Source organism: Lithobates pipiens, unplaced genomic scaffold (genome assembly GCF_037356315.1).
Source record: "Lithobates pipiens isolate NorthernLeopardFrog02 unplaced genomic scaffold, aLitPip1_a1.2 Scaffold_22, whole genome shotgun sequence".
Classification (NCBI taxonomy): Eukaryota; Metazoa; Chordata; class Amphibia; order Anura; family Ranidae; genus Lithobates; species Lithobates pipiens.
In genome coordinates this window covers 344,091,596-344,118,282 of record NW_027507784.1, presented here as the reverse complement: position 1 = coordinate 344,118,282, position 26,687 = coordinate 344,091,596, and the positions used below count along the sequence as shown (strand labels likewise).

General features: G+C 48.2%; 1 protein-coding gene across 1 annotated transcript; it reads right to left on the bottom strand.

Annotated features, from left to right (window-relative positions):
- Nucleotides 1–1,335: 1,335 nt before the first annotated feature.
- On the bottom strand, nucleotides 1,336–26,446 carry EAF2 (ELL associated factor 2). The gene is made up of 6 exons (XM_077449717.1): nucleotides 26,230–26,446; nucleotides 23,621–23,715; nucleotides 21,258–21,394; nucleotides 20,640–20,782; nucleotides 16,737–16,970; nucleotides 1,336–1,779 (listed from the first exon to the last, which is right to left on the bottom strand). Exons 1-6 carry the CDS (start codon nucleotides 26,429–26,431, stop codon nucleotides 1,733–1,735), a joined length of 858 nt encoding a protein of 285 aa, XP_077305843.1. The 5' UTR covers nucleotides 26,432–26,446; the 3' UTR covers nucleotides 1,336–1,732.
- Between the last annotated feature and the right edge of the window lie 241 nt (nucleotides 26,447–26,687).

The following is a 26,687-nucleotide window of genomic DNA, read 5'->3' as shown; positions in this document are numbered from 1 at the left end:
GAGATTGGTAATTAATCAGCCAATACTCTTATCCAAGTCCATGGAACAGATACCTGTATGGTGGTTACAGCCTGAGCTACCTTCACACGTCAGGTGAAGCTGCTTATTCCTTTAAAGTGGTTGTAAACCCTTACAAACCACTTTGACCTACAGGTAAGTCTAGATTAAGGCTTACCTGTAGGTCCAAGCAATATCTCCTAAACCTATATGGTTTAGGAGATATTTGCCCAAGAATGGAGCTGCCGCATTTGTCGACTCCCGTGCGCATGCGCGGGAGTGACGTCATCGCGGCTTCGCCGAATGACAGCGGCGGAGCTGCGAGACGCCACCAGCAAGATGGATGCGGCGGACTACAGGGGACAGCGGCGACTTCGCTGGCTCCTGTGTCAGGTAAGTGACACATAATGGGCTAATATGTGATGCGATGCGATGCATAGTAGTCCATTATGCTTTGCCTTTGCAGGGAAAAAAAGAGGAAGTAAACTCATCAGGGTTTACTTCCTCTAAGATGTGCTATACACAGACAATTCTATACACTCCCTATGACTAGGCAACCCACCATCACTCCTTCCCGAAGAGGTTTTCAATCTAATCTTAAATGGGCTATCCAATAAAAAAAAAAAAAAAAGAACTCTAAAAAGGATAAATTGATCTTTGAGGCTTCGTTCGCACCTCCAACGGAGGCGGCTCACAGCGGGGGTCCGGTGCCTCCCTGTTCTGTAATTCAGAGATGAATCGGGGCTGAATTTTTTCCTGAATTCGAGCCAAAGACACACAGCGTTCCTGTGCAAGCCGCTCCGCAGCTGCAACGGCAATATGTTTACCGGCTCTATGGAAAGCTGGTCACAATCTCCTGTCATCCGAATTGGATGCGGGGAAATTCGCATTAGGTGTGAATCCAGACTAAGAGAAAAATAATAAATGCAAATCCATTTGCAGGAAAAAAAAAAATGTGTATTATTTTCCCCGTAGGAGCCTGAAGAGCATTGAGCCAGTGGATGGCAGGTGCAATGTCAGGCTTCTGCAGACACGTCCCTCCAGCTCTCTCTGCCTGTACCTCTGTAGGGGTTTCCTGTTAGAAAGTTGGAGGACTTGTGTATGGACTACGAGGGCACCGATCAGCGCACTTATAGTCCATTGAGAACTACAAGGCGTCTACAGCAGTGGGCGGATGAGACTTGTAGTTTATTCATTCACCAATCGCTGTGAATGAATAACGCAGCTGTGTGGGCGCAGCCACACTAATTTCAAATGTGACAGCGGCTGCTGGGGAGAAGAACCCCCCCGTCTGCTGTCCACCTTCCTTACATTACACAATAAATACAGAACACAAAGTTGGTGGAATAATGTTGATAATACTGAAAATTATTTTATTCTCCTTTTTTCTCTCTCTGGAGCTTCTGGTTCCATAATACACCTAATATACAGATCCATTCTCTCACTGTAACAGGCTGAATAGATGAGGGTTATCCTGGATCAGTCACATTATTTCATCATATTTAAGTCAATTAAAAAAAAAAAAAAGGCAACTTGATCATACTGTGAAAGTCGCGGTTGCGGCGGCGGCAGTGGTCGAGCGGTCAGTTTGTATAGAGGAGCGCAGCTGAGTAGGAAGATACCTGGAATGAAAAAGTTCATCATCTCGGCAGATATGAAGAAACCATAGTGCAAAACAAAAGGCGGGATCATCAGTACATAGGAAACAAATGAAGCGTCCCACATCCGAGGGGTGTCAGTCATCGCTGTCACTTCCAGACTCGCTCAACTGCAGATCGTTCCCTGAAAAACACAGCAAATAAAATCAAAGTCTTCAATGTTAAAATCCAGTCTTACCTTCCATACCCCTGTGCTACGTACGTGTGTGTATAAATATACACACAAATATAGATAGAGATATATAGATATAGATATATCTCTATATAGAGAGAGGGGAGAGAGAGGAGAGAAAGGAGAGGAGAGGAGAGGAGAGAGAGATAAGAGAGAGAGAGAGATAAGAGAGAGAGAGAGAGAGAGAGAGAGACAAGAGAGAGAGAGAGAGAGAGAGAGACAAGAGAGAGAGACGAGAGATGAGAGAGACAGATAAGACAGAGAGACGAGAGACAGAGAGAGATATAAGAGAGAGAGAGAGAGAGAGATAAGAGAGAGAGATAAGAGAGAGAGAGATAGAGAGAGATAGAGAGAGATAGAGAGAGATAGAGAGAGATAGAGAGAGATAGAGAGAGATAGAGAGAGATAGAGAGAGAAGAGAGAGACTTGCAAAAGTATTCACCCCCTTGGCCAACCTGGAATTATCATGGATTGTTTGAGGATTTGCATCATTTAATTTACAGAACACGCCCACAACTTTGAAGATTTTTTTTTTTTTATATTATTATTGTGAAGCAAACAAATAGGACAAAATAACAGAACAAGTCAATGAGCATAACTATTCACCCCCCTAAAGTCAATACTTTGTAGAGCCGCCTTTTGCGGCTATCACAGCTCCAAGTCTCTTTGGATAAGTCTCTGAGTCTTCCCACATCTCACCACTGGGATTTCTGCCCATTCCTCCTCCTTGCAAAACGGCTCCAGCTCCTTCAAGTTGGATGGTTTCCGCTTGTGAACAGCGATCTTTAAGTCTGACCACAGATTTTCTATTGGATTGAGGTCTGGGCTTTGACTAGGCCATTCCAACATATTTACAAGTTTCCCCTTAAACCACTCAAGTGTTGCTTTAGCAGTGTGTTTGGGGTCATTGTCCTGCTGGAAGGTGAACCTCCGTCCTAGCCTCAAATCACACACAGAGGGGTACAGGTTTTGCTCAAGAATATCCCTGTATTTATCACCATCCATCTTTCCCTCAACTCTGACCAGTTTCCCAGTCCCGACTACTGGAAAACATCCCCACAGCATGATACTGCCACCACCATGTTTCACAGTGGGGACGGTGTTCTTTGGGTGATGTGCTGGGTTTGTGCCAGACAGAGTTTTCTTTGATGGACAAAAAGTTACGTTTTTACAGTGCTTTTTGCAGTGCTTGCCGCGTTTTTGGACACGCGATTTTGCCACGTTTTGCGTTATTTTATTTTTTGACACTGTGGTTGCTTAGCAACCAGATATATATACAGTGAAAAAGGAAAAAAAACACGGCAAAAAAGCGGTACTTGTGTTTTTGATGCAGGTCCATGGACTTCTATTACATGCAAAACGCTGCATTTTGCATAAAAAAAGTCCCCGACCCTTTCCAAAAACACAGAGGCACAAAAATGCATTGATGTGAACATGTTCCATAGGAACCCATGTTAAAAAATTTCCTTGCATTTCTGCAAAATGCATCAAAAAACGCATTAGTGCGAATCAAGCCTTAGTCTCAGACCAGAGCACCTTCCTTCATACATTTTGGGAGTCTCCCACGTGCCTTTTCCCAAAACTCAAAACGTGCCATTTTGTTTTTTGCTGAAAGTACCGTATTTATCGGCGTATAACACCCACTTTTTCCCCCCCCTTAAAATCAGAGGAAAATCGTGGGTGCGTGTTACAAGCCGACCCCCCGCTGATTGTGAGCGGAGGAGCGAGTGACGCTGATATCTATACATAGTCGAGTGTACTCGGCTATTTCCGCTCAGTCACGCCCGGTCCCGCCTTATGATGGACATAACACAGGGACTGGGCGTGACTGTGAGCGGAGCTATCCGAGTACACGCGGCTATGTATGTGTATGGGCGGCGCTCGGCTCCGCTCACAGTCACACCCAGTCCCTGTGTTATGTTCATCATAGGGCGGGACTGGGTGTGACTGAGCGGAACTAGCCGAGGATAGCCGAGCACACTCAGCTATGTATAGCTATCAGCGGCGCGCGCTCCTGCGCGTTCCGCTACAAGAGGAGCCAAGAAGAGCCGAGATACACAGGACCGGCTTTGTGTATCTCGGCGGCGCCATTTTCAAACTGCAGTGACACCGACATGTCACTGCAGTTTACCTGCAGCCTGGGCAAGGCTGCAAATGACATCGAGAAGGCTGTAAGGCTGCAAAAGGACACTGACAAGGATGCAGATGGACGCTGTGCAAGGCTGCAAAGGACACTGACAAGCATGCAGATGGACGCTGTGCAAGGCTGCAAAGGACACTGACAAGCATGCAGATGGACGCTGTGCAAGGCTGCAGATGGACACTGATAAGGCTGCATTGATGGGCATTTAAGACTCCATGCACAACTGGAGCTGATAAACTGCAGTTTATTGGAGTTTGGGCCTTTTTGTAAAAGCCCATAAACTCCACTCTATGTTAGCCTATGTGTCCATGCACACATGGACGTTTTTCAGCTTTAATGAGCAGTGGAGTTTATGGGCTTTTTTCTGAACGCCAGAAATTCACGTTCAAAGTGCCGTTTTTCAGCGCCAAAAAACGACAAACGCTGATAAACGCTCGTTAATTAGTGTTCGGCATTCTATTTCTTCAATGCATTGTGGGAGTTTGGAATGCACTGTGGGATTTTTGGAGTGTCCTCTGTGTATTTTTTATTGAAAACGCCCATAAACGCTAACGCTAATAAACGCTCATAAACGCTAGTACAAAACGCTGTTAAAAGCAAGTTTTTCAACCAGCGTTTTCTGCCAGCAATCTGGCGTCCAGAAATAGCTTTTTTGAGCTTCAGTGTGCATGGAGCCTAAATGTACGTTTTTTGTTCCTTAAGTTTTTTTCCTTAAAATTTCCTCCTAAACTTGGGCTGCGTGCACGTGTTATACACCGATAAATACGGTAATTACACACAGGTGGATTCTATTTATTAATTAGGTGACTTCTGAAGGCAATTGGTTCCACTAGATTTTAGGTTAGGGGTATCAGAGTAAAGGGGGCTCAATATAAATATAACCCCCCCCCCCCCCACACACTTTTCACATAATTATTTATTTGTATCATTTTCCTTCCACTTCACAATAATGGGCCACTTTGTGTTGGTCGATCACATAAAATCGCAATGAAATACATTTATGTTTTTAGTTGTAACATGACAGAATGTGGGGAATTTCATGGGGTATGAATACTTTTTCAAGGCACTGAAGAGAACCCCATTTTCCGGCAATCTTTTGAGTAGTCTGGGGGCCCTGCTTACCAGAAACTGTAAACTATAACCCAAGCTATGTAACATTTTTATGTATCTCTATCACATACAGACAATTGTCAATGCTGTTTTGGGAGGAAGGTTTAGTGTGTGTGCTCTGTATGCCTCGTATCGTTTTCCTACACTTGTAAGTAGTTTGCATGTAAAGAATTCTAGTTTAGTAAAAGCACATTAATATACCACAGGAGTTTCTCCTTCCTTGCTTTATTGGAAAGTCACCGAAAACATAAAAGCAAAACACCTCCACATTCGTATCAAGCGCTCCCCTGTGACGAAAGCGATTACCATCAATTCCCTGCAAACTTCTATCTCCGCAGTATAACACTTTACAGCTATTATTTCCCGCCGGAACAACTTCGGTCGTCATCAATCCTCTCTTCTCCGTACGACAGCTATTAGCTTTCTCTGCCATCAGTCATTTTAGCTCTTTGTCACGTGTGGGTGCAATCTTCAGGGCTGGCGTCAGTCACCAATGCGGTGCAACTAACTCTGCAAACCGCACAGCTAAAGTCTGCAGCACCCAGTGGGCAGCAGGGCAGAAGAATACACGTCTAAAGGGATGTCGGGGATGCGATCTTTCATTGAAGACTTGAGGTAGTGTGCTGTGACAATTACCGGAGCCTGCTGATCTTTTCAGCAGCTAAGAGTAGACCTTTACCTCCTAGTGTGCCGGCAATGGTTTGCACATGAATGCTTCCTGTAAATCGACTTGTTGCAAGTATTGGGTGCCAAACACCTGGGCTGCCATTTGAGAGCGATTACCTACAATGCAGTGTTGTAAAAATCTTGTTTTCTTTAAACATAAATAAAAATTCCCCCCCAAAAAAAAATACGCGGGGAGATAATGCACTGGTACACCCCAGGTGCCCTTAGGCTGTTGGGTACCATATAGAAAGCATAGAGCGAGTTCGAGCGCCCGACACCAAGACAGAGAGACTGTACTGTATGGGCAGAGTTATCAATGCCCACAGAACAGGTAAAGTCCCGCCCTGGGGCTGGGGGGGTAATAGTAATGACAAGAGTGCTGGGGGGGGTATTAATACATCCACCGATACCAATGCTGAGGGTTATTATTCCATCCACGATACCTGTGCTGGGGGGAGTATTATTATTAAATCCACCAATAAAAGAGCTGGGGGTTATTATTACATCCACCGATACCAGTGCTGGGGGTTATTATTACATCCACGATACCTGTGCTGGGGGGGTATTATTATTAAATCCACCAATAAAAGAGCTGGGGGTTATTATTACATCCACCGATACCAGTGCTGGGGGTTATTATTACGTCTACCGATACCAGTGCAGTGGGTTATTAATATGTCCATCAATACCAGTGCTGGGGGTTATTATTGCATCCACCGATACTAGTGCTGGGGGTTGTTATTACATCCGATACCAGTGCGGGGGGCTAGGATTACGTCCACCGATACCAGTGCTGGGGGTTATTGTTACGTCCACCGATACCAGTGCTGGGGGTTATTGTTACGTCCACCGATACCAGTGCTGGGGGTTATTATTACGTCCACCGATACCAGTGCTGGGGGTTATTATTACGTCCACCGATACCAGTGCTGGGGGTTATTATTACGTCCACCGATACCAGTGCTGGGGGTTATTATTACGTCCACCGATACCAGTGCTGGGGGTTATTGTTACGTCCACCGATACCAGTGCTGGGGGTTATTGTTACGTCCACCGATACCAGTGCTGGGGGTTATTATTACGTCCACCGATACCAGTGCTGGGGGTTATTATTACGTCCACCGATACCAGTGCTGGGGGTTATTATTACGTCCACCGATACTAGTGCTGGGGGTTATTATTACGTCCACCGATACCAGTGCTGGGGGTTATTATTACGTCCACCGATACCAGTGCTGGGGGTTGTTATTACGTCCACCGATACCAGTGCTGGGGGTTGTTATTACGTCCACCGATACCAGTGCTGGGGGTTGTTATTACATCCGATACCAGTGCTGGGGGCTATGATTACGTCCACAGATACCAGTGCTGGGGGTTATTATTACATCCACCGATACCAGTGCTGGGGGTTATTATTACATCCACGATACCTGTGCTGGGGGGGTATTATTATTAAATCCACCAATAAAAGAGCTGGGGGTTATTATTACATCCACCGATACCAGTGCTGGGGGTTATTATTACGTCTACCGATACCAGTGCAGTGGGTTATTAATATGTCCATCAATACCAGTGCTGGGGGTTATTATTGCATCCACCGATACTAGTGCTGGGGGTTGTTATTACATCCGATACCAGTGCGGGGGGCTAGGATTACGTCCACCGATACCAGTGCTGGGGGTTATTGTTACGTCCACCGATACCAGTGCTGGGGGTTATTGTTACGTCCACCGATACCAGTGCTGGGGGTTATTATTACGTCCACCGATACCAGTGCTGGGGGTTATTATTACGTCCACCGATACCAGTGCTGGGGGTTATTATTACGTCCACCGATACCAGTGCTGGGGGTTATTGTTACGTCCACCGATACCAGTGCTGGGGGTTATTATTACGTCCACCGATACCAGTGCTGGGGGTTATTATTACGTCCACCGATACCAGTGCTGGGGGTTATTATTACGTCCACCGATACCAGTGCTGGGGGTTATTATTACGTCCACCGATACCAGTGCTGGGGGTTATTGTTACATCCACCGATACCAGTGCTGGGGGTTATTGTTACGTCCACCGATACCAGTGCTGGGGGTTATTGTTACGTCCACCGATACCAGTGCTGGGGGTTATTATTACGTCCACCGATACCAGTGCTGGGGGTTATTATTACGTCCACCGATACCAGTGCTGGGGGTTATTATTACGTCCACCGATACCAGTGCTGGGGGTTATTATTACGTCCACCGATACCAGTGCTGGGGGTTGTTATTACGTCCACCGATACCAGTGCTGGGGGTTGTTATTACGTCCACCGATACCAGTGCTGGGGGTTGTTATTACATCCGATACCAGTGCTGGGGGCTATGATTACGTCCACAGATACCAGTGCTGGGGGTTATTATTACGTCCACCGATACCAGTGCTGGGGGTTATTATTACGTCCACCGATACCAGTGCTAGGGGTTATTATTACGTCCACCGATACCAGTGCTGGGGGTTATTATTACGTCCACTGATACCAGTGCTGGAGATTATTATTATGTCCACCGATGCCAGTACTGGGGGTTACTATTGTGTATACTGATATCAATGCTGGAGGCTACTGTGTCCCACTGACACCAATGCTGGAGGGTTATTATTGTATCCATGGACACCAGCGCTAGAGGTATTATTGGGTCTACTGACACCAATGCTGAGGGTTATTATTGTGTTCAGTGGCACCAATTGCTGGGGGTTATTGCACTCCAACTTCTTCAGTGTGCATTGCAATATGCTGCAAAAAATGCAGTATGACCAAAATTTCTGGGTGTTGAGGTGTGCCAATGCTCTGCTATCGGGCATCCCTCTGGAGGTGTCGGGGGGTTGCACTTGAGGCCCCCTATAATTTTCCAATTCACCACCGCTATTCGAATCTATTGACAAGCACATTGTAGCTACTATTAAACTCTTCTAGATCTGTCTGGGTGGGTTGTATTTGCACACCACCCTGTGACTGCAGGGAGTGACCCCTGTATGTGGACCCCCCCACTGTATGAATGTTGCTCCTTATTCCCCGATTATCCTCTGTACACAAACCGCACTGCGATCCGCCAGCGATGAGCGGAGCCGGAATACATTATCCTCTGGCCGCTCTCGGCAGTTCCCGGCTGATTGAATTCGTTTAGGAATAAACATTAATAGCTCCTGGGAGCGACAGGAACGGCAACTGTTGTGACATAAAATCTGTAAATGGAACAACTGAAGTTTATTTTGGAGATTTGAACACATATCTGCGGTAGTCGGATCGACTGAAACCGGCAGTTTCCACTCAGCAAGAAGAGGAGTCACTTGTCACCGCACATCCTACTTACTCTGGGCAACTACCCCCCCCCCCTCCCCCCAACCCCCCCCCTCCATCCATTCACAATCTACAGAGAGAGAAAAGAAAAGCCCCTTTTTATCCACCCAACTCCCGTCACATGACTCTGCAGCGCGTCTTACGAGAGCAAAGACTATCCAGGCCCGACTTTGACCGGTCTTGTGGACTTCCAATTAACCCCTTCAATACTGGGCACTTTCTCCCCCTTCCTGCCCAGGCCAATTTTCAGCGCTATCCCATATTGAATGACAATTGCACGGTCATGTAACACTGTACTCATATGAAATTGTTTTGTTTGTTTTTTCCACCCAAATCGAGCTTTCTTTTGGTGGTATTTGTTCACCGTTGTGGTTTTTATTTTTTGGTAAATAAAAACCGAAAAAAAAAAAAAAAAAAAAAAAATTTAAAAATTTCATGAATTAAAAAAAAAAAAAAATTTGTTTACTTTATAATTTTTTATTTTTTTTTCGGTTTTTATTTACCAAAAAATAAAAACCACAACGGTGAACAAATACCACCAAAAGAAAGCTCTATTTGGGTGGAAAAAACAAACAAACAATTTCATATGAGTACAGTGTTACATGATTGTTACATGATTGTGCAATTGTCATTCAATTCAAAAAAAAAAATTTCATTAATTAAAAAAATAAAAATAAAAAAAATTTGTTTACTTTATAATTTTTTTTTTTTTTACATACTGTAAATAGAGAAATTTAGTGTTACCAATGTACGACTGGGGAGGTGATCAAGATTTTATTTTATTCACACTGTTACAACCAACCATTTTTACCGAACAAAATAGATTCCTTAGTGTGTATTGTGATTGGCCACAGCAAATCACATGATACAAATGGGCTGTGATTGGCCCTGTATGTACCATATGAGCAGTGACCAATCACAGTGATCATTACAATAGTACACAATGAATGGCATGAATCAAAGTAATTTGTGTACAATTGTCATGTGATCTGCTCCGATTGGTCACAGCAATCACATGGTATCGGCAGCAGTTCGGTACAGTGATCTGTCATCCTCTGTGTCTGATGGAGCTGCAATAAAAACGTACCTACCTACCTACCTACCATCGGTATTTAAATGTACACAGATCCACATCCCAGCACATTGCAATGTGTCAAAATGGATAACCATCGTACGCATGCCATGTCACCAACCACTGGCCAAATAAAGGAGAAGTAAGGCTAAAGCTATTTTGACCCTATATCTCCTGTGGGAAACAGGAGTGCCCATCGTTCTCCTGTGACCCGTTTTTAGAGCCCGTTCACACTGAGGCAGCACGACTTGCAGCGCGACTGCCTCAGGCGACCGGGATCCGACTTTAGCGGCGGCTTGTGAAATGACTTCTGTATAGAAGTCAATGCAAGTCGCCCCAAAAGTCGTACAGGAACCTTTTTCTAAGTCGAAGCGACTTGAGTCGCTCCGATTAGAACGGTTCCATTGCATAGAGCGGGACGCGACTTGTCAGGCGGCTAAGTCGCCTGACGGGTCGCCCCTGTGTGAACCGACCCTTAGGCTAAAGTCCAGTGTCGCCTGACGTCACTCATCCGCTCCGGGCTGTGGATGGATCCCGACTTTAAAAAAGGGGTTGGAAACCTTCAAGGTTTTTCAACAAAATGCGCATTGAGATGACCTCTATGCATTGAGGTGAAAAACCTCCTTTAATGCTGCAGCCCCCCCAAACCCCCACAATCTCATCTCGGGGACAAGCACCCCATCAAAAGTCAGTGTCTCAATTGAATGGATTGATAGCAGCACATCCATTGGCTCCCACTGCTGTCAATCAAATCCAATGACCCGGACACCGGGGGGGGGGGGGGGGGGGGGCCGAGTCATACATTCGGCTTCTATGGACGCCGAATGAATGAGTCGGGAGCGCGCCCGCAAGGTAACCCCCCAGGAAAGCGCTTCTCCCAGGGGGGTTATCTAATGCGGGGAAGAGACACGGAGGGACCCCAGAAGAGCAGGATCAGGGCCACTCTGTGCAAAACGAGCTACACAGAGGGAGGTAAGTATAAAGTTTTTTTTTTTTTTTAAATAACAAAACACAACGAAGCTTTAGTGTCGCTTTAATGTCAGGATCCACAGAGATACCCGAGCGGCAGTTGGCTCAGCATCTCAGAAGACCGTTAGGAGCCTGAGCCAGTACCTTCCGCCCCCCTCCACAGCCCGGCGCTTCAGTGAGCACTGGAGGGGCCGATCTGGGAGCCGGAGACAGTCGCTGCTCTGTACTCACTGAAGACCGAGAAGTGAGCAATCAGCGGCCTTTGAATGCTTAGTTCTTAGTCTTAGAAGGGGGCAAGGGAAAGATTCTGCATCCACCTAGGTGAGTATAACCGTTTGTGTCTTTGTTTTGTTTTTTGAAATATCGTACTTCTCTTTTAAAGGCAACCGAGAACTTGTAGGAAGCCAGGGAAAAGATATTTACCCCGAAGAGTGGAATCTAACAGACATCACATTGCTGGACCAGAGGTCAGTATCTGCAGATTTCAGTGTCGGTTTTAGAACTGTAATGCCCCATACACACGATCGAAATTTCCAACAACAAAACCGTTTTTGTTCGAAGGTTGCTGGCTCCAACTTGTCTTGCACACACACGGTCACACAAATGTTGGCCAACAATTACGAACGTAATGATGTACAGCGAGCCAATAAAAAGAAAGTTCAATAGTCATGTGATATCTCCATTACTAACGCTAGTTTTACAAGAGCGAACGCTTCCGGCTCGTACTCGATTCCGTGCATGCGTGGACGTTGGTCATAAAACTCCAAAAATAAACAAATTCCCTCCATGCTTTAGAAAATACAGCTCTGTCATTTTCTACACCGAGTACTCATCACGGCTCATTTAGATGGGCGAGTAATCCAATCCTCTGTGCAGAGTTGCTGGAAGATACATGTGCATCCGCCTTTGCACTGCATGCAGGCAGCTCATAAATGCGGCTGCACGGACACAATCGCCTATCAAAGTTTGACATGGGTGTAGGAGCGGGTGCACGAATCCAAACTCAGCGTCTGCCTTTGCACCCACTCCTGCCCGCATGGCAAACTTTGACATGCGATTGTGTCCGCGCAGCCGCTTTTATGAGCTGCCTGCATGCAGTTCCAAGTTGCTGCACACACACACACACACACACACACACACACATCTTCCAGCAGCTCTGCATAGAGGACGGGATTACCCACCTCAATACTGGGCACTTTCACCCCCCATTCCTGCCCAGGCTAATTTTCCGCTTTGTGCTGTCGCATTTTGAATGACAATTGCGCGGTCATGCTGCACTCTACCCAAATGACATTTTTAGCATTTTTTTTTTTAAGACAAATAGAGCTTTCTTTTGGTGGCATTTAATCACCACTGAGTTTTTTTATTTTCTGCGAAAAAAAAAAAAGGAAGGACTGAAGATTTAAAGTGGTGTTGCCACAAGAAAAAAAAAAAAAAAAGAAGAAGAGCTTAAAATTCATAAAAAAAAAAAAAAAAAAAAAAAAAAGAATATTGGAAAAAAAAAATTTTTTTTTTTACTCACCTCTAAATGCCTGTTGCTAGGGGGTCCCTCGTAGTCTGCCTTCTTCAATGCCCGGGCTGGTGACATCACTTTCCCTCGCGCCACACAGTCATCTGGGACCTGTCACATGCGCAGTGGGTGCCCGGGTGCGAAGCCACAGCCGGGTGCCCACAGCAAGAATGTCGACGCCGCGAGCGGAGCGGGAACGAGGGGGGGGAGGGGGCTTCCTTCCCCCACATCGCTGGACCCTGGGACAGGTAAGCGTCCGATTAGTAAAAGTCAGCAGCTGCAGTATTTGTAGCTGCTGACTTTTAAATTTTTTAACTTAAAAAAATTTAAAAATATACCTTTTATAGTTTTCGTTACATTTTGCAAATAGAATGGCACTGATTAACAGTGGGGTTTTGTTGTCCAGAAAAGGAGAGCTCAGGCAGACCAACAATGCTGTTTGGAATTTTAAAGGGGCAGTAAACCGCAGGTGGTATAAAAAAAAAAAAAAAAAAAAAAAAAAAAAAAAAAACACACAATCCCTGCAAGGCAATGTCATAATGTGCTAGTATGCATTACATACTATGGTAGTACACTATGATAGACTTACCTTAGAATGAAGCCCTCAAGCACTGTGATGTCACCACTGAGACGGCTGACATCTTTCCCCAGTCTTCCTTCTGGGTTCGCAGCCTCTGGCTGGGGGTGCGATGATGTCACTCCCATACATGCGTGTGGGTCCTACCGTTTAAAGCACGGGCTATGAAGGTCCAGCACTGTACGCCGGACCTTCAGAGGACATGCGAAGGTGAGGTCATCAGCTGCATGCACTCTGAATATCTCCTAAACGGTGTAAGTTTAATGGTCACGGTACCTACAGGTAAGCTTTATTATAGGCTTGCCTGAAGGTACCAGTGTAGTAGCAGAGTTTACTTCCACTTTTATACAGCAGGTATGTCAGAGGAGCTCACTGGATTTCTGGCAAACCAATGTTTTCTATGTACTTGCAGCATTTAAAAAAAAAAAAAAAATAGACAAAATGTTGAGAAATACGCATGCACTGGAGAGCCGAGCCGTAACCATCTTGTGGGAACCGGTTAAATCGCCCATCTGAATGAGATCTTAATGGGATAGCAGACATGGGGATTTGCCTGGTTTTGGTTGACAATGCCGTTCTGAAGTGCTGCAGAAAATAGGGGATAATAGCGATTGGATGGGTCCCCCCGATAACCTGAAATTGGGGGGGTGGCTTCACCACACACTGCAGCGCAGGGGCTAAACGGTCAACAATTACCTCCTACCAGCAGAACCACGCGACTAAACGTCCGCCCACCCTTTAGCGTCTGCTGAATCCTTTATTAAAGCGGGAGTCCACCGGGACTCTGCGTTTTTTTTTTTTTTTTTTAAAAGCCAGCAGCTACAAATACTGCAGCTGCTGACTTTTAAATAGTGACACTTACCTGTCCAGCGCGCCCGCGATGTCGGCACCCGAAGCCGATCGCTCGCTCGGCTGCCGGGTCCCGCCGCCATCTTGGGTATGGGAATCAGGAAATGGAGCCTTTCGGCTTCATTTCCCGGTTCCCTACTGCGCATGCGCGAGCCGCGCGGCGCAATCCGGACGGTCCCCGCTGCCTCTGGGAGCTGTGTGTTTCCCAGCAGGCAGCGGGGCACTTGCTGAAGGGGGCGGGCGCTTGCGGAACGGGGGCGTAACGTACGCCCCGTTCCGCAGAGAGCTAGCCCGGAAGTGGGTGCAGTTACCTGGATTATCCAGGTAACTGCACCCCCCTCCCCCCTGAAAGGTGCCGATTGTGGCGCCGGAGGGGGGGGGGGATTCCGATGAGCGGAGGTCCATTTTAGGGTGGACCTCCGCTTTAAAGCTGTAGAATAAAAACCATATAAAAAAAGGGCAGAACACATATTACAGGTCATTCGTAGGAGATAAGGAAAGTACTTCACAGCTCAGGACAGCCAACACCCTCCGCCTGTGGCAGGAGATAAGTTTTCTGGGTGTGGCGTGCGATGGGCATAGAGGACAGAAGGAAGATCAGAAGGTTGTGCCATGATAAAGTGTATTTCAGGACCAAAAAAAAAAAAAAATGATGAGTTGATCTCTGCTACATGTGCAAATTCCCAATGTTTTATCTCTTGTAAAAAAAAGCTGCAAAAACAGAAAAATACTCATCAATCTGCCAGAAATCCAGCGAGTTCCTTACTTCCTTCTGGCTGATAACACTGCACCTGTTGCAATAAAATGTAATCCCAAGAAGCAGAGGCGTAACTAAAACCTTCAGGGCCCCAGTACAAGAAACCATGAAGGGTCCCCCTCTGACCCGCAGCACGGGGCCCTTCCCACTGTTCCTGGGGCCCTTTACTCACGTTACAAGGCCCTTTAATATGGTCCCACAGCTGGACCCTTTCACGTGACACAGCCCTCAATCTCCACCTCTGCAGCCTCAGCTGCACAGAATGGACGGACAGAAATAGCTCTGTACAGAGGCTTCCTGTTCATTCACAACTTACTCTGCTTCAGTTATGAATGGACACAGGAGCGATCAGTACCGATCACTCACTGTGTCCATTCAGAAAAAGGCAGCGCCAGTAAATTACATATTATCCCCCCCCCCCCCCGCTCTCCATCCTAAAAGCATCTCTTGCAGTAGCCAGCAAGAGAGGGGGAGGGGGAAGCTGGCAGCACTGGCAGTGGACAGGAGGGGGCCAGGGGAGCATACAGGAGCCTGTTGGGGGGGGGGGGGGGGGCAGGAACCTAGATAGGGGTCTTTATTTTACTACATGTGCACAATTATTCTTTTTATTTTACTACATGTGAGTGGATAGTCTACTTTTTATTTTACTGCAGGTGACTGTATATTATGCTTTTCATTTTACTACATATGAGTGGATAGTATACTTTTTATTTTACTACATGTGAATGGATATTCCGCTTATTTTACCTTTTTTTTTTTTTAATCAAATAGTTTATTAAATTTTTTCCATTATACAACAAAAACACACAAAAAAAAAAAAAAAAAAAAAAAAAACTTTTCCATAAAATAGTTAGTGGATATTACACTTTATTCTACTACATGCAAGTGGATATTATACTTTTTTATTTTACTACATGTGAGTGGACATTATACTGTTTATTTTACTACATGTGAGTGGACATTATACTTTTTATTTTACTACATGTGAGTGGATAATATACTGTTTATTTTACTACATGTGAGTGGACATTATACTTTTTATTTTACTACATGTGAGTGGATAATATACTGTTTATTTTACTACATGTGAGTGGATATTATACTGTTTATTTTTAATACATGTGAGTGGATATTATACTGTTTATTTTTAATACATGTGAGTGGATATTATACGATTTTACTACATGTGAGTGGACATTATACTGTTTATTTTAATACATGTGAGTGGATATTATGATTTTTATTCTAATACATGTGAGTGGATATTATACTTTTTATTTTACTACATGTGAGTGAATATTTTTCTTTTTGTTCTACTAGATGTGAGTGGATATACTTTTCTTTGTATTAATAAACGTACTAATGTGCTGCACTTAGATGCGCCCTCTTGTGTTCTGATCTATTACAGATATCCCTTCTATCCGCACTAAGGACTTTGTTGTCCGCTAACTATTGCACTATACCGCTCATGGACATATTTATTATTACGTGGCTTGCTTGTTGCCACTCCTGAGGTCACTGGTGTTTTGTTTGCACTATAACGAGATACTAATTCAAGACAGAAAGCTGGGATTGACTAGTGGTGGTGCCAAGTCAACACAATACTGACAGGTAGAGGAAATGACAGTCTTGAGCCTTGAAGGCAAGTTGTGCTGTGTGCAGAAGTTCTACTGAGAAGCGGATAGTAATCTGGAGATAGGCGGGCCGGAGCTCTGACCTCACAGATGTCTATAAATGGCTGCCCCGGGTTTTGGTGGTTCTATGATACAATGGACATGGTCTCAAGCTATGAGCAGATAGCCGTATCTTGCTTATCATTTACTATATTTACTGAGTGCGCCATGGCTTCCGACCACATACAGCCATTTACATCTATAAAAAAAAAGAACATAAGTAGAGGTCCCCCAGCACTGAGTACTCACTGAGAGTGTTTATCAGCTGGCCGCTGCTGTCCTGAGATTTGCCATGTCGGCCGTCCATACCGGAGGTGGAGGAGGTTTGGTGAAACTGCGACGTTGAGCCGGACTGAGAAGATTTCTTTCCTTCGTCCTCCGAGTCGCTGGAGCTGTCGTCACTGCTGGATGACGAACTCTTGGATTCCGAGGAGCTGTCCGAGCCGCTCATCTGGTCAATAACACTGGCCTCTGCCATTAACTCTGTCACCCAAAAAAAAATAAAACATAAAAAAAAAAAAAAAATATGATATAAACTTCATTAAGGTACAGCGTTACATGACAGTGCAATTACCAGTTAAAGTAGCTCAGTGCTAAATAGCAAAATATGGCCTGGTCATGAAGGGGGTAAAACCTTCAAGAGCTGAGGTGGATAACTGAGTATACTTGAGGCCCCCGAGGCGCAGGACTATGCGACACAGATCCCAGGCCAGGAGGGCCATGAGGTCGGGATAGCGGACCCTGGAAAAAAAAGACCACAAAAAATGGCGTCGGCACCTTAACCACTTTCAGCCCCGGATCAATTTGCTGGTCAAAGACCAGACCACTTTTTGCGATTCGGCACTGCGTCGCTTTAACTGACAATTGTGCGGTCGTGCGACGTGGCTCCCAAACAAAATTGACGTCCTTTTTTTTTCCCGCAAATAGAGCTTTCTTTTGGTGGTATTTGATCACCCCTGCGGTTTTTATTTTTTGCGCTATAAACAAAAATAGAGCGACAATTTTCAAAAAAACGCATTATTTTTTACTTTTTGTTATAATAAATATCCCCCAAAAATATATAAAAAAACATTTTTTTCCCTCAATTTAGGCCGATACGTATTCTTCTACATATTTTTGGTAAAAAAAAAAAAAAAAAAAAAAAAAAAAAATCGCAATAAGCGATTGTTGATTGGTTTGCGCAAAAGTTATAGCGTTTACAAAATAGGGGATAGTTTTATAGCATTTTTATTAATAATTTTTTATTATTTTTTTTTTACTAGTAATGGCGGCGATCAGCGATTTTTATTGTGACTGCGACATTGTGGGGGACACGTCGGACATTTTTGACACATTTTTGGGACCATTGTCATTTATACAGCAATCAGTGCTATATAAATGCAGTGATTCCTGTGTAAATGACACTGGCAGTGAAGGGGTTAACCAGTGGGTGGCAGTGTAGGGGTTAAGTGTTCCTAGGGGTGTGTTACTAACTGTGGGGGGGTTGGGCTTTCATTTAGTGAACACTGATCTCTGCTCCAATCACATAGAGCAGAGATCAGCGTCACTAGTTGCTAGGCAGAATGGAGAAATGTTGTTTACACAGCATTTCCTCCATTCGGCCGCTCCGTGAGACGATCGCGGGGATGCCCGCGGCGATCGAGTCCGCGGGTCCCGCGACCGGACTCACGGGGGTCCCGACCAGCGCGGGAGCGCGCCGCCGCCGGCGCGCTCCCGATGGCAGGGCGGCATTGAATATTGGACGTACCTGTACGCCAATATGCCTGCCCGTGCCATTCTGTCGACGTACATCGTCGTGCGCTGGTCGGGAAGTGGTTAAGGTACAGTGTTACATAACAGTGCAATTACCAGTTAAAGTAGCTCAGTGCTAAATAGCAAAATATGGCCTGGTCATGAAGGGGGTAAAACCTTTAAGAGCTGAGGTGGATAATCGAGTATACTTGAGGCCCCCGAGGCGCAGGACTATGCGACACAGACCCCAGGCCAGGAGGGCCATGAGGTCGGGATAGCGGACCCCGGAAAAAAAGAAGACCACAAAAAATGGCGTCTGCACCTTAAATACCCTCTCCCAGAATGCACAGCAGGGAACCTACTTCCACTGAGCTACTTCCGAGCAAGAGGTGGTATTCAACACATCCAGCCTGCTGCATTTACACACTTACTGGCGGTGACAGCGACACCTACGGTCAAGTAGGAACCAGTGCAACCCAGCTGGACTGACACAGAAACCGGAACTTTTAGGAAAAAATTAGCCTGAGCCCAACCGCAGCTTCAGACAACTAAATTTGAAAAACAATAGCGTCTGCCCATTAGGAGCAGAGCGCTACATCTATTTTTACCCCCAAAAAATTTGCATTTGAAAAAACGCTGTGCAAACGTGGTAACAAAGATATGCAACACTGAACATTTTATTCTCCAGGGTGTGTGCTTTAAAAAAATATATATATATATATACACACAAACACTATATTGCCAAAAGTATTGGGACGCCTGCCTTTACACACATGAACTTTAAAGGCATCCCAGGACATAGGGTTCAATATTGAGTTGGCTCCGCCCTTTGCAGCTTCACCTCTTCTGGGAAGGCCATCCACAAGGTTTAGGAGGGTGTCTATGGGAATGTTTAACCAGTCTTCCAGAGCGCATTTGTGAGGCCAGGCACTGATGTTGGACGAGAAGGCCTGGCTCGCAGTCTCCGCTCTAATTCATCCCAAAGGTGTTCTATCGGGTTGAGATCAGGACTCTGTGTGGGCCAGTCAAGTTCCTCCACCCCAATGCTGACGCCTTAAGAGTTCCCTTCACTGCAACTAAGGGGCCAATCCCAACCCTCGAACAACCCCCCACACCATAATCCCTCCTCCTCCACCAAATGATTTGGACCAGTGCACAAAGCAAGGCCCATAAAGACATGGATGAGCGAGTTTGGGTGCGAGTGTGTGAGTGTGAGTGTACACATATATACACACACACTATATATTGTTTATGGGTTTTAAGTAGTTTACTGCACTAGCAAATAAAAAATGATGTTTCACAAATGTAGGAGAGGAATGTCAGAATTGTCCCAGCCCGAAAATAGTGAAGCCCCTCCCCCTCCTGGTACTTACTCCGCCCCTCCATCATTCAACTGATAAATGGAAGAGCTTCATTGGGCAATAGAAGATTTTAGACACCCTTTCACACCACACCGCCCATTGCGTCGGCGGTAAAACGCCGCTATTTTTAGCGGCGTTTTACCGCTGGATTTGAGGCGCATTTCGGCCGCTAGCTGGGCGCTTTTACCCCCCGCTAGCGGCCGCGAAAGGGTTAAAACTGCTGGCAATACGCCGCAATAGCGGTGTTTTGCCGGCGGTATTACAGCGCTGCCCCATTGATTTCAATGGGGAGCAGCGATGGAGGAGCGGTAAACACACCGCTCCAAAGAAGCTGCTGGCAGGACTTTTTTCTGACATCCTGCCAGCGCACCAAATAAAAAATAAAAAAACACACCCTGTAAGGCAAAGGCATAATGAGCTAGTATGCATAGCATACTAGCTCATTATGAATAACTTACCTGAGAACGAAGCCCCCGAAGCGGTCCTCCGTCTTCCTCTTTGCCGCTGCCATGGATCCCGGAGTGACTTCCGGGTCTTGCTGCTCCGGCGCTGTGATTCGCCGGAGCCGCAAAGACGTCACTCCCGTGCGTGCGCACGGAGCCGACACGAGCGGCATGTCGCCGCGATCTGCGGCCTGCCCAGTGCGCCGCTGTCTACGGCACATGCGCCGTAGACAGCGGTGGCTGTCTTTGGTTATATATAGGTTTAGGAGATATTTCTTGGACCTACAGGTAAGCCTTAATCTAGGCTTACCTGTAGGTCAAAGTTGGTTGTAAGGGTTTACAATTACAACCACTTTAAAGCCTTCATCATAACAGAGCTGGCTCCATTTTTCTGTACACGCTTCCCGTGTCTATTCTTGGACAGAAGAGAACGTGACTAACGCTGTGCCCAGACGCTTGGCTGCTCAAGATCAGCTTAGCAGGATGTGGGCCTATAACGAATTATCATTTGTGGCTTCATAACAGGTGCAAAAAAACTGTACAAAAACATACACATTAATATAATGAAGTATCTGACATCTGCAGAACGGCAGTGAGGCGTCAGCAGGGACACCTACCCTTCTCAATCTCATCCATGGGGGAGGTGGGGGACAGTTTGCCCAGCGGAGAGGAGCTCTTGCCACTTGGTGTCTTGCAGGCATTTCGCATCTGTTGCTGCTGCTGTTCTATGCGGGACTGGATCTTACTGCTCCCTTCAGCTCTGGCCGGAAGAGGGGGAAAAAAAAAAAAAAAAATTTTTATTACATGACAAAGGATCCCATAGAGAACTACGGGTTAGCTAAAGAGACAGCACAGCAGGGAAGATTGCTGTGAAGCTGGGGAGGGGCAGGTTTCAGTCTCTCATAGTAAGATCAGTGAAAGGTGAATATAGAACACTCTCATGAAAGACCGCCCACCACTGAAGAGAACCCTGGGCGCCACATTATTGGTCTGAAGATTTCAGAAAAGGTAAGAAATTATGAAAAAAAAAAAAAAAACCCCACACACAGGAATATCACTTGACCTATCCAGCTCATCCAAAAATTTCTGGACCATTATTTTGTAACATGTGTGGCGAGTTCTCAAACGCTAAGCCCCGCCCTTGGAGATCCAAGCGAATCTTCTTCCACTATTCTGAATCACCCAATCGAGGAAGGGGCGCACATCTGCTGGTCCCACAGAACAATACAACGTACCTGGTCTTCTTCACACTGATATTGCTGCTCAGTTTCTCCAGCCGGCACTCTCCGGTGTCATGGTTGACAATCAATATGCACTCTCTTAGGTACGGTCTCTTTGACCCTTTAAATACTGTCACTGGAGCGGTAGAGCCCTGCAACAAATGAGTTCACAGTCACTTATCCTGAAGACAGAAACTGAATATATTACCTGCTGCCCCAGACGGATTCAAAATAAAAAGAATGGCATTAATACTCTCCTCTCTGGGGCAGTCCCCTGCAGCAATTACTTTCTTCTACTTTAACTCCAGAAGACTGAGGACATACTGTGAGTGCAGAGCGTCATGATTCCACCAGGGGCATCAACATGGTGTAGTGCACTCTATGTAGTTATAGAGAGGCCAGTACTGACTACTCTGCATCAGTCAGGACCAACGGAGAAAAGGAAAAGACTTTGCAGGTATGCACATTAGGACAAAAAAAATTCTATAAAAAATAAAATCAAAAATTCTGAGATGGGGGGGTCGGAATCTTTAAAGCAACTGCTATGACACACGGTGCAAGACGACGGCGGACACCCGATGTAAGGGGACAGCGTGACGGCGGACACCCGATGTAAGGGGACAGCGTGACGGCGGACACCTGATGTAAGGGGACAGCGTGACGGCGGACACCTGATGTAAGGGGACAGCGTGACGGCGGACAACCGATTTAAGGGGACAGCGTGACGGCGGACACCCGATTTAAGGGGACAGCGTGACGGCGGACACCTGATTTAAGGGGACAGCGTGATGGCGGACACCCGATTTAAGGGGACAGCGTGACGGCGGACACCCGATGTAAAGGGACAGCGTGACGGCGGACACCCGATGTAAAGGGACAGCGTGACGGCGGACACCCGATTTAAGGGGACAGCGTGACGGCGGACACCCGATTTAAGGGGACAGCGTGACGGCGGACACCCGATTTAAGGGGACAGCGTGACGGCGGACACCCGATTTAAGGGGACAGCGTGACGGCGGACAACCGATTTAAGGGGACAGCGTGACGGCGGACAACCGATTTAAGGGGACAGCGTGACGGCGGACAACCGATTTAAGGGGACAGCGTGACGGCGGACACCCGATTTAAGGGGACAGCGTGACGGCGGACACCCGATGTAAGGGGACAGCGTGACGGCGGACACCCGATGTAAGGGGACAGCGTGACGGCGGACACCCGATGTAAGGGGACAGCGTGACGGCGGACACCCGATGTAAGGGGACAGCGTGACGGCGGACACCCGATGTAAGGGGACAGAGTGACGGCGGACACCCGATGTAAGGGGACAGCGTGACGGCGGACACCCGATGTAAGGGGACAGCGTGACGGCGGACACCCGATGTAAGGGGACAGCTTATGTACGGGGACACTGTGATAGGGGGCACCTGATGTATGGGGACACTTTATGTATGGGGACCACCTGATGTATGGGGACACTGTGATGGGGATCTGTGATGCAGGCTGGCAGGGGCCTCAGTGCATTACTTTGCCAAGGGGCCTATGAGGCTACAAAGATGGCACTGCCATGGGTACTGGCAAGCTCACCATGTATTTACTGAGCCCTCCACTATTATATATTTGTTAATTCTAAGGGACAAAGGAATGTAGCCCCAAATGTATTCTCATGTATTAGTGCCGGATCTCCCGATCCCGATTCCCATTACACCGGGCCGCTCTTGTTATGGCCACATGAATAAAGTCTTCTATAGAACACAATATATTTTAGGTGAGAAGAACGGCTCCTCCATGGCGCCCCCCGGCTCTTGCAGTCTTCTAATCACAGATAACGGATCATCTGACACTATAAAGCTTGAATACCATTGCTGCAAATCCCCGCACAGTCCCCCGCTGTGCTGCGACAATGCATGAAGTGAGACCTTCCGGTGTCTTGCCGAAAAAGGTCCCCCCGGCGGATAAGGTCCCCCCTTTACTGCGCAGGCGCAGCGCTTGCCCAGTAGGAGCCACTACGCAGCCGCCGAAAGTCTCCAAAGATGAACAGCTGATCGTGAGCTCTACACGGCGCCTGCGCACTGAGTCCAGGTTCAAGCCCCACCACCAAGTGGACACATAGTTAGAATAATAATATGCGAGGCCGTGCCGGAAGCGTGGCGAGTGAAGCGAGCCCGCGAGGGGCCCTAAACAGTGTTGGAACGCAGGCGCCGTGTAGAGCCGACTGACTCTTTGCTATTTTCGGCGACTCCGTTGTGGTTCGTAATGCGCAAGCGATGCACCTGCGCAGTACAGGGGGGACATTGTTCGCCGGGGGGACCTTTCTCGGCAGGACACCGGCATGAAAGGGAACTCCCAGGAGACAGGAGGACGGATCACACGGCACTCACCTCTAGATTGGGCAGAGTGATTGTCACCTGCTCTCCTTTACCAACCTCCAGGTCCCCTTCACAAGAAGTGTCAATGGAAGCCGGTTTGAAGTCATCTGGAAGAAAAAGAAAACCTGTAAACTATTTGTAGTAGAAGCATATGATGGAGAGGTCCGGCCCGCACTCAGTCTGTACACCAAGCATGTCACCCGATTCGGGTGTTGAAGATTCTGCAGCTTCCATTTGTGGATGGTAAATGGATCTAGAAGGGAGTGTCGGCTGTCAGGAGTTTCATGAAGACGTGTCACGTCCCCAAACTGGAGCCCACGGGACTATAACTGCTTCAAGATGGTTTTCTGAGAGCTTTGTGACTGTTCAGTAAATGCTGGCTGTACACACTGCTCCTCAGACTCAGATTTACCATCTCTCTGTGATAGAGCTCAGCAAAAGTGTGATAATGTGGTGCACAGTGATGTCATCAACAGACGAGGGACGGGAACTGATCCCGGCTATAAACAACACACATTGGCTGCCCGGCTCCTGGAATCCGGCCCACCCCAACCCCTGTGATCCCCTACACCTGGGATCCTTCCAGCTCTGACCCGTGACTGATCGCCTCCTGGAACCTGTCCAGCCCTGACCCCTATGACTGCCCGCCTCCTGCGATCTATCCAGCCCTGACCCCTATGATTGCCCACCTCCTGCGATCATTCCGGCCCTGACCCCTGTGACTGCCCGCCTCCTGGGATCTATCCGGCCCTGACCCCTGTGACTGCCCACCTCCTGGGATCTATCCGGCCCTGACCCCTGTGACTGCCCGCCTCCTGGGATCTATCCGGCCCTGACCCCTGTGACTGCCCGCCTCCTGGGATCTATCCGGCCCTGACCCCTGTGACTGCCCGCCTCCTGGGATCTATCCGGCCCTGACCCCTGTGACTGCCCGCCTCCTGGGATCTATCTGGCCCTGACCCCTGTGACTGCCCGCCTCCTGGGATCTATCCGGCCCTGACCCCTGTGACTGCCCGCCTCATGGGATCTATCCGGCCCTGACCCCTGTGACTGCCCGCCTCCTGGGATCTATCCGGCCCTGACCCCTGTGACTGCCCGCCTCCTGGGATCTATCCGGCCCTGACCCCTGTGACTGCCCACCTCCTGCGATCATTCCGGCCCTGACCCCTGTGACTGCCCGCCTCCTATGACTGCCTGCCTCCTGGGATCTATCCGGCCCTGACCCCTGTAACTGCCCACCTCTGTGACCCCTGTGACTGCCCGCCTCCTGGGATCTGCCCAGCCCTGACCCCTGTAACTGCCCACCTCCTGGGATCTGTCTGGCCCTGACCCCTGTGACTGCCCACCTCCTGGGATCTGACTGGCTCTGTTCCCTGTGACTGCCCACCTCCTGGGATCTGCCCGACCCTGACCCCTGTGACTGCCCACCTCCTGGGATCTGTCCGGCCCTGACCCCTGTGACTGCCCGCCTCCTGGGATCTGCCCGCCTCCTAGGATCTGCCCGCCTCCTAGGATCTGCCCGCCCCTGACCCCTGTGACTGCCCACCTCCTGGGATCTGTCCGGCCCTGACCCCTGTGACTGCCCGCCTCCTGGGATCTGCCCGCCCCTGACCCCTGTGACTGCCCGCCTCCTGGGATCTGCCCGCCTCCTAGGATCTGCCCGCCCCTGACCCCTGTGACTGCCCGCCTCCTGGGATCTGCCCGCCCCTGACCCCTGTGACTACCCGCCTCCTGGGATCTGCCCGCCCCTGACCCCTGTGACTACCCGCCTCCTGGGATCTGCCCGCCCCTGACCCCTGTGACTGTCCGCCTCCTGGGATCTGCCCGCCCCTGACCCCTGTGACTGCCCGCCTCCTGGGATCTGCCCGCCCCTGACCCCTGTGACTGCCCGCCTCCTGGGATCTGCCCGCCTCTGACCCCTGTGACTGCCCGCCTCCTGGGATCTGCCCGCCTCTGACCCCTGTGACTGCCTGTCTCCCGGGAAGCTCAGGTCAGTTGGTAGGAGTTGTCACACTTAGAACCCCCATCTATGGGCAGTCTGAGGTTGGTTGCTATGGGTTACTTCACTCTGATCCCCCTTCCCCATCTGAGCGCTGTAACTATGGGTTATTAAATTTTGATCTCCCTTCTCAATTTATGGGCAGCTGGAGGTGATCTGAGGCTGGTTGCTATAAATTACCACACTCCGACTCCCCTCCCCCCATCCATGGGCAGCCTGACAGGATCTGAAGTCGGTTGCTATGGGTTACTGCACTTTTATCCCCCCTTGTGCCATCCACAGGCAGGCTGAGGTCAGTTGCTACGGGCTACCATATGCCAATCTTGTTTATGGTCAGCCTGGGGTCGGTTGCTATGGGTTACGGCACTCTGACCTTCTCCCTCCCCTCTCTATGGGCAGCCGCAGATCTGTTGCTATGGGATACCACACTCTGAGCCCCCACATATGGGCAGCCAGGGGTGATCGGAGGTCAGTTGCTATGGGTTACCATATGCCAATCCGGTTAATGGGCAGGCAGGGGTCGGTTGCTATGGGTTACTGCACTTTGATTTCCCCCTCCCCCACATATGGCCAGCCGGAAGTCGGTTGCTATGGGTTACCGCACTCCCCGCCCCCTCCTTACATCTGATGGTGTGGAATCCGACCCTGGGCTGCTTCTCGAAGCTCTCCCCGAGTCTCAGCACTCGCTCCTTGCTGTCAAACTGCGAACAGGCCGGACCGTTCATCGCTGCGCTCCCCGGCTCCGACCATCTGCCTCCGCCAGCCACAGACTCCGTATGCCAGCCACTGGGGGGGCGGGGCCCCGGAGTTCTGCGGCTTTCCATTGGCGGCCTGGGAAAAAATGGGCCGCCGTGGTTCGTTGTTTGGATAAAACGTCACCAGATAACACCGCCCCCTTTACCTGTTGCCGAGAAAAGCTGAGTAAAAGATTTCTATTCCTAGAGAAAGTTCTGTCATCTGTCGTGTCTTCAATAAAGTTCCCGCGGCGGCCATTTTGTCGAATACCAGCGCTGTATAATCCTAAGGGGGGACGGCAACAAAATGGCGATGACAAAGCAGACAAGTTGGTATAAGTAAATG

Coding starts and splice junctions, on each gene's coding strand:
- EAF2 (XM_077449717.1), bottom strand. CDS start 26,431: ATGGAAAGCCGCAGAACTCCGGGGCCCCGCCCCCCCAGTGGCTGGCAT. Junction 16,971..20,639: donor CATGGATGAGATTGAGAAGG/GTAGGTGTCCCT, acceptor TTTGGGTGACAG/AGTTAATGGCAGAGGCCAGT. Junction 1,780..16,736: donor CCAGCTGATAAACACTCTCA/GTGAGTACTCAG, acceptor TGTGTTTTTCAG/GGAACGATCTGCAGTTGAGC.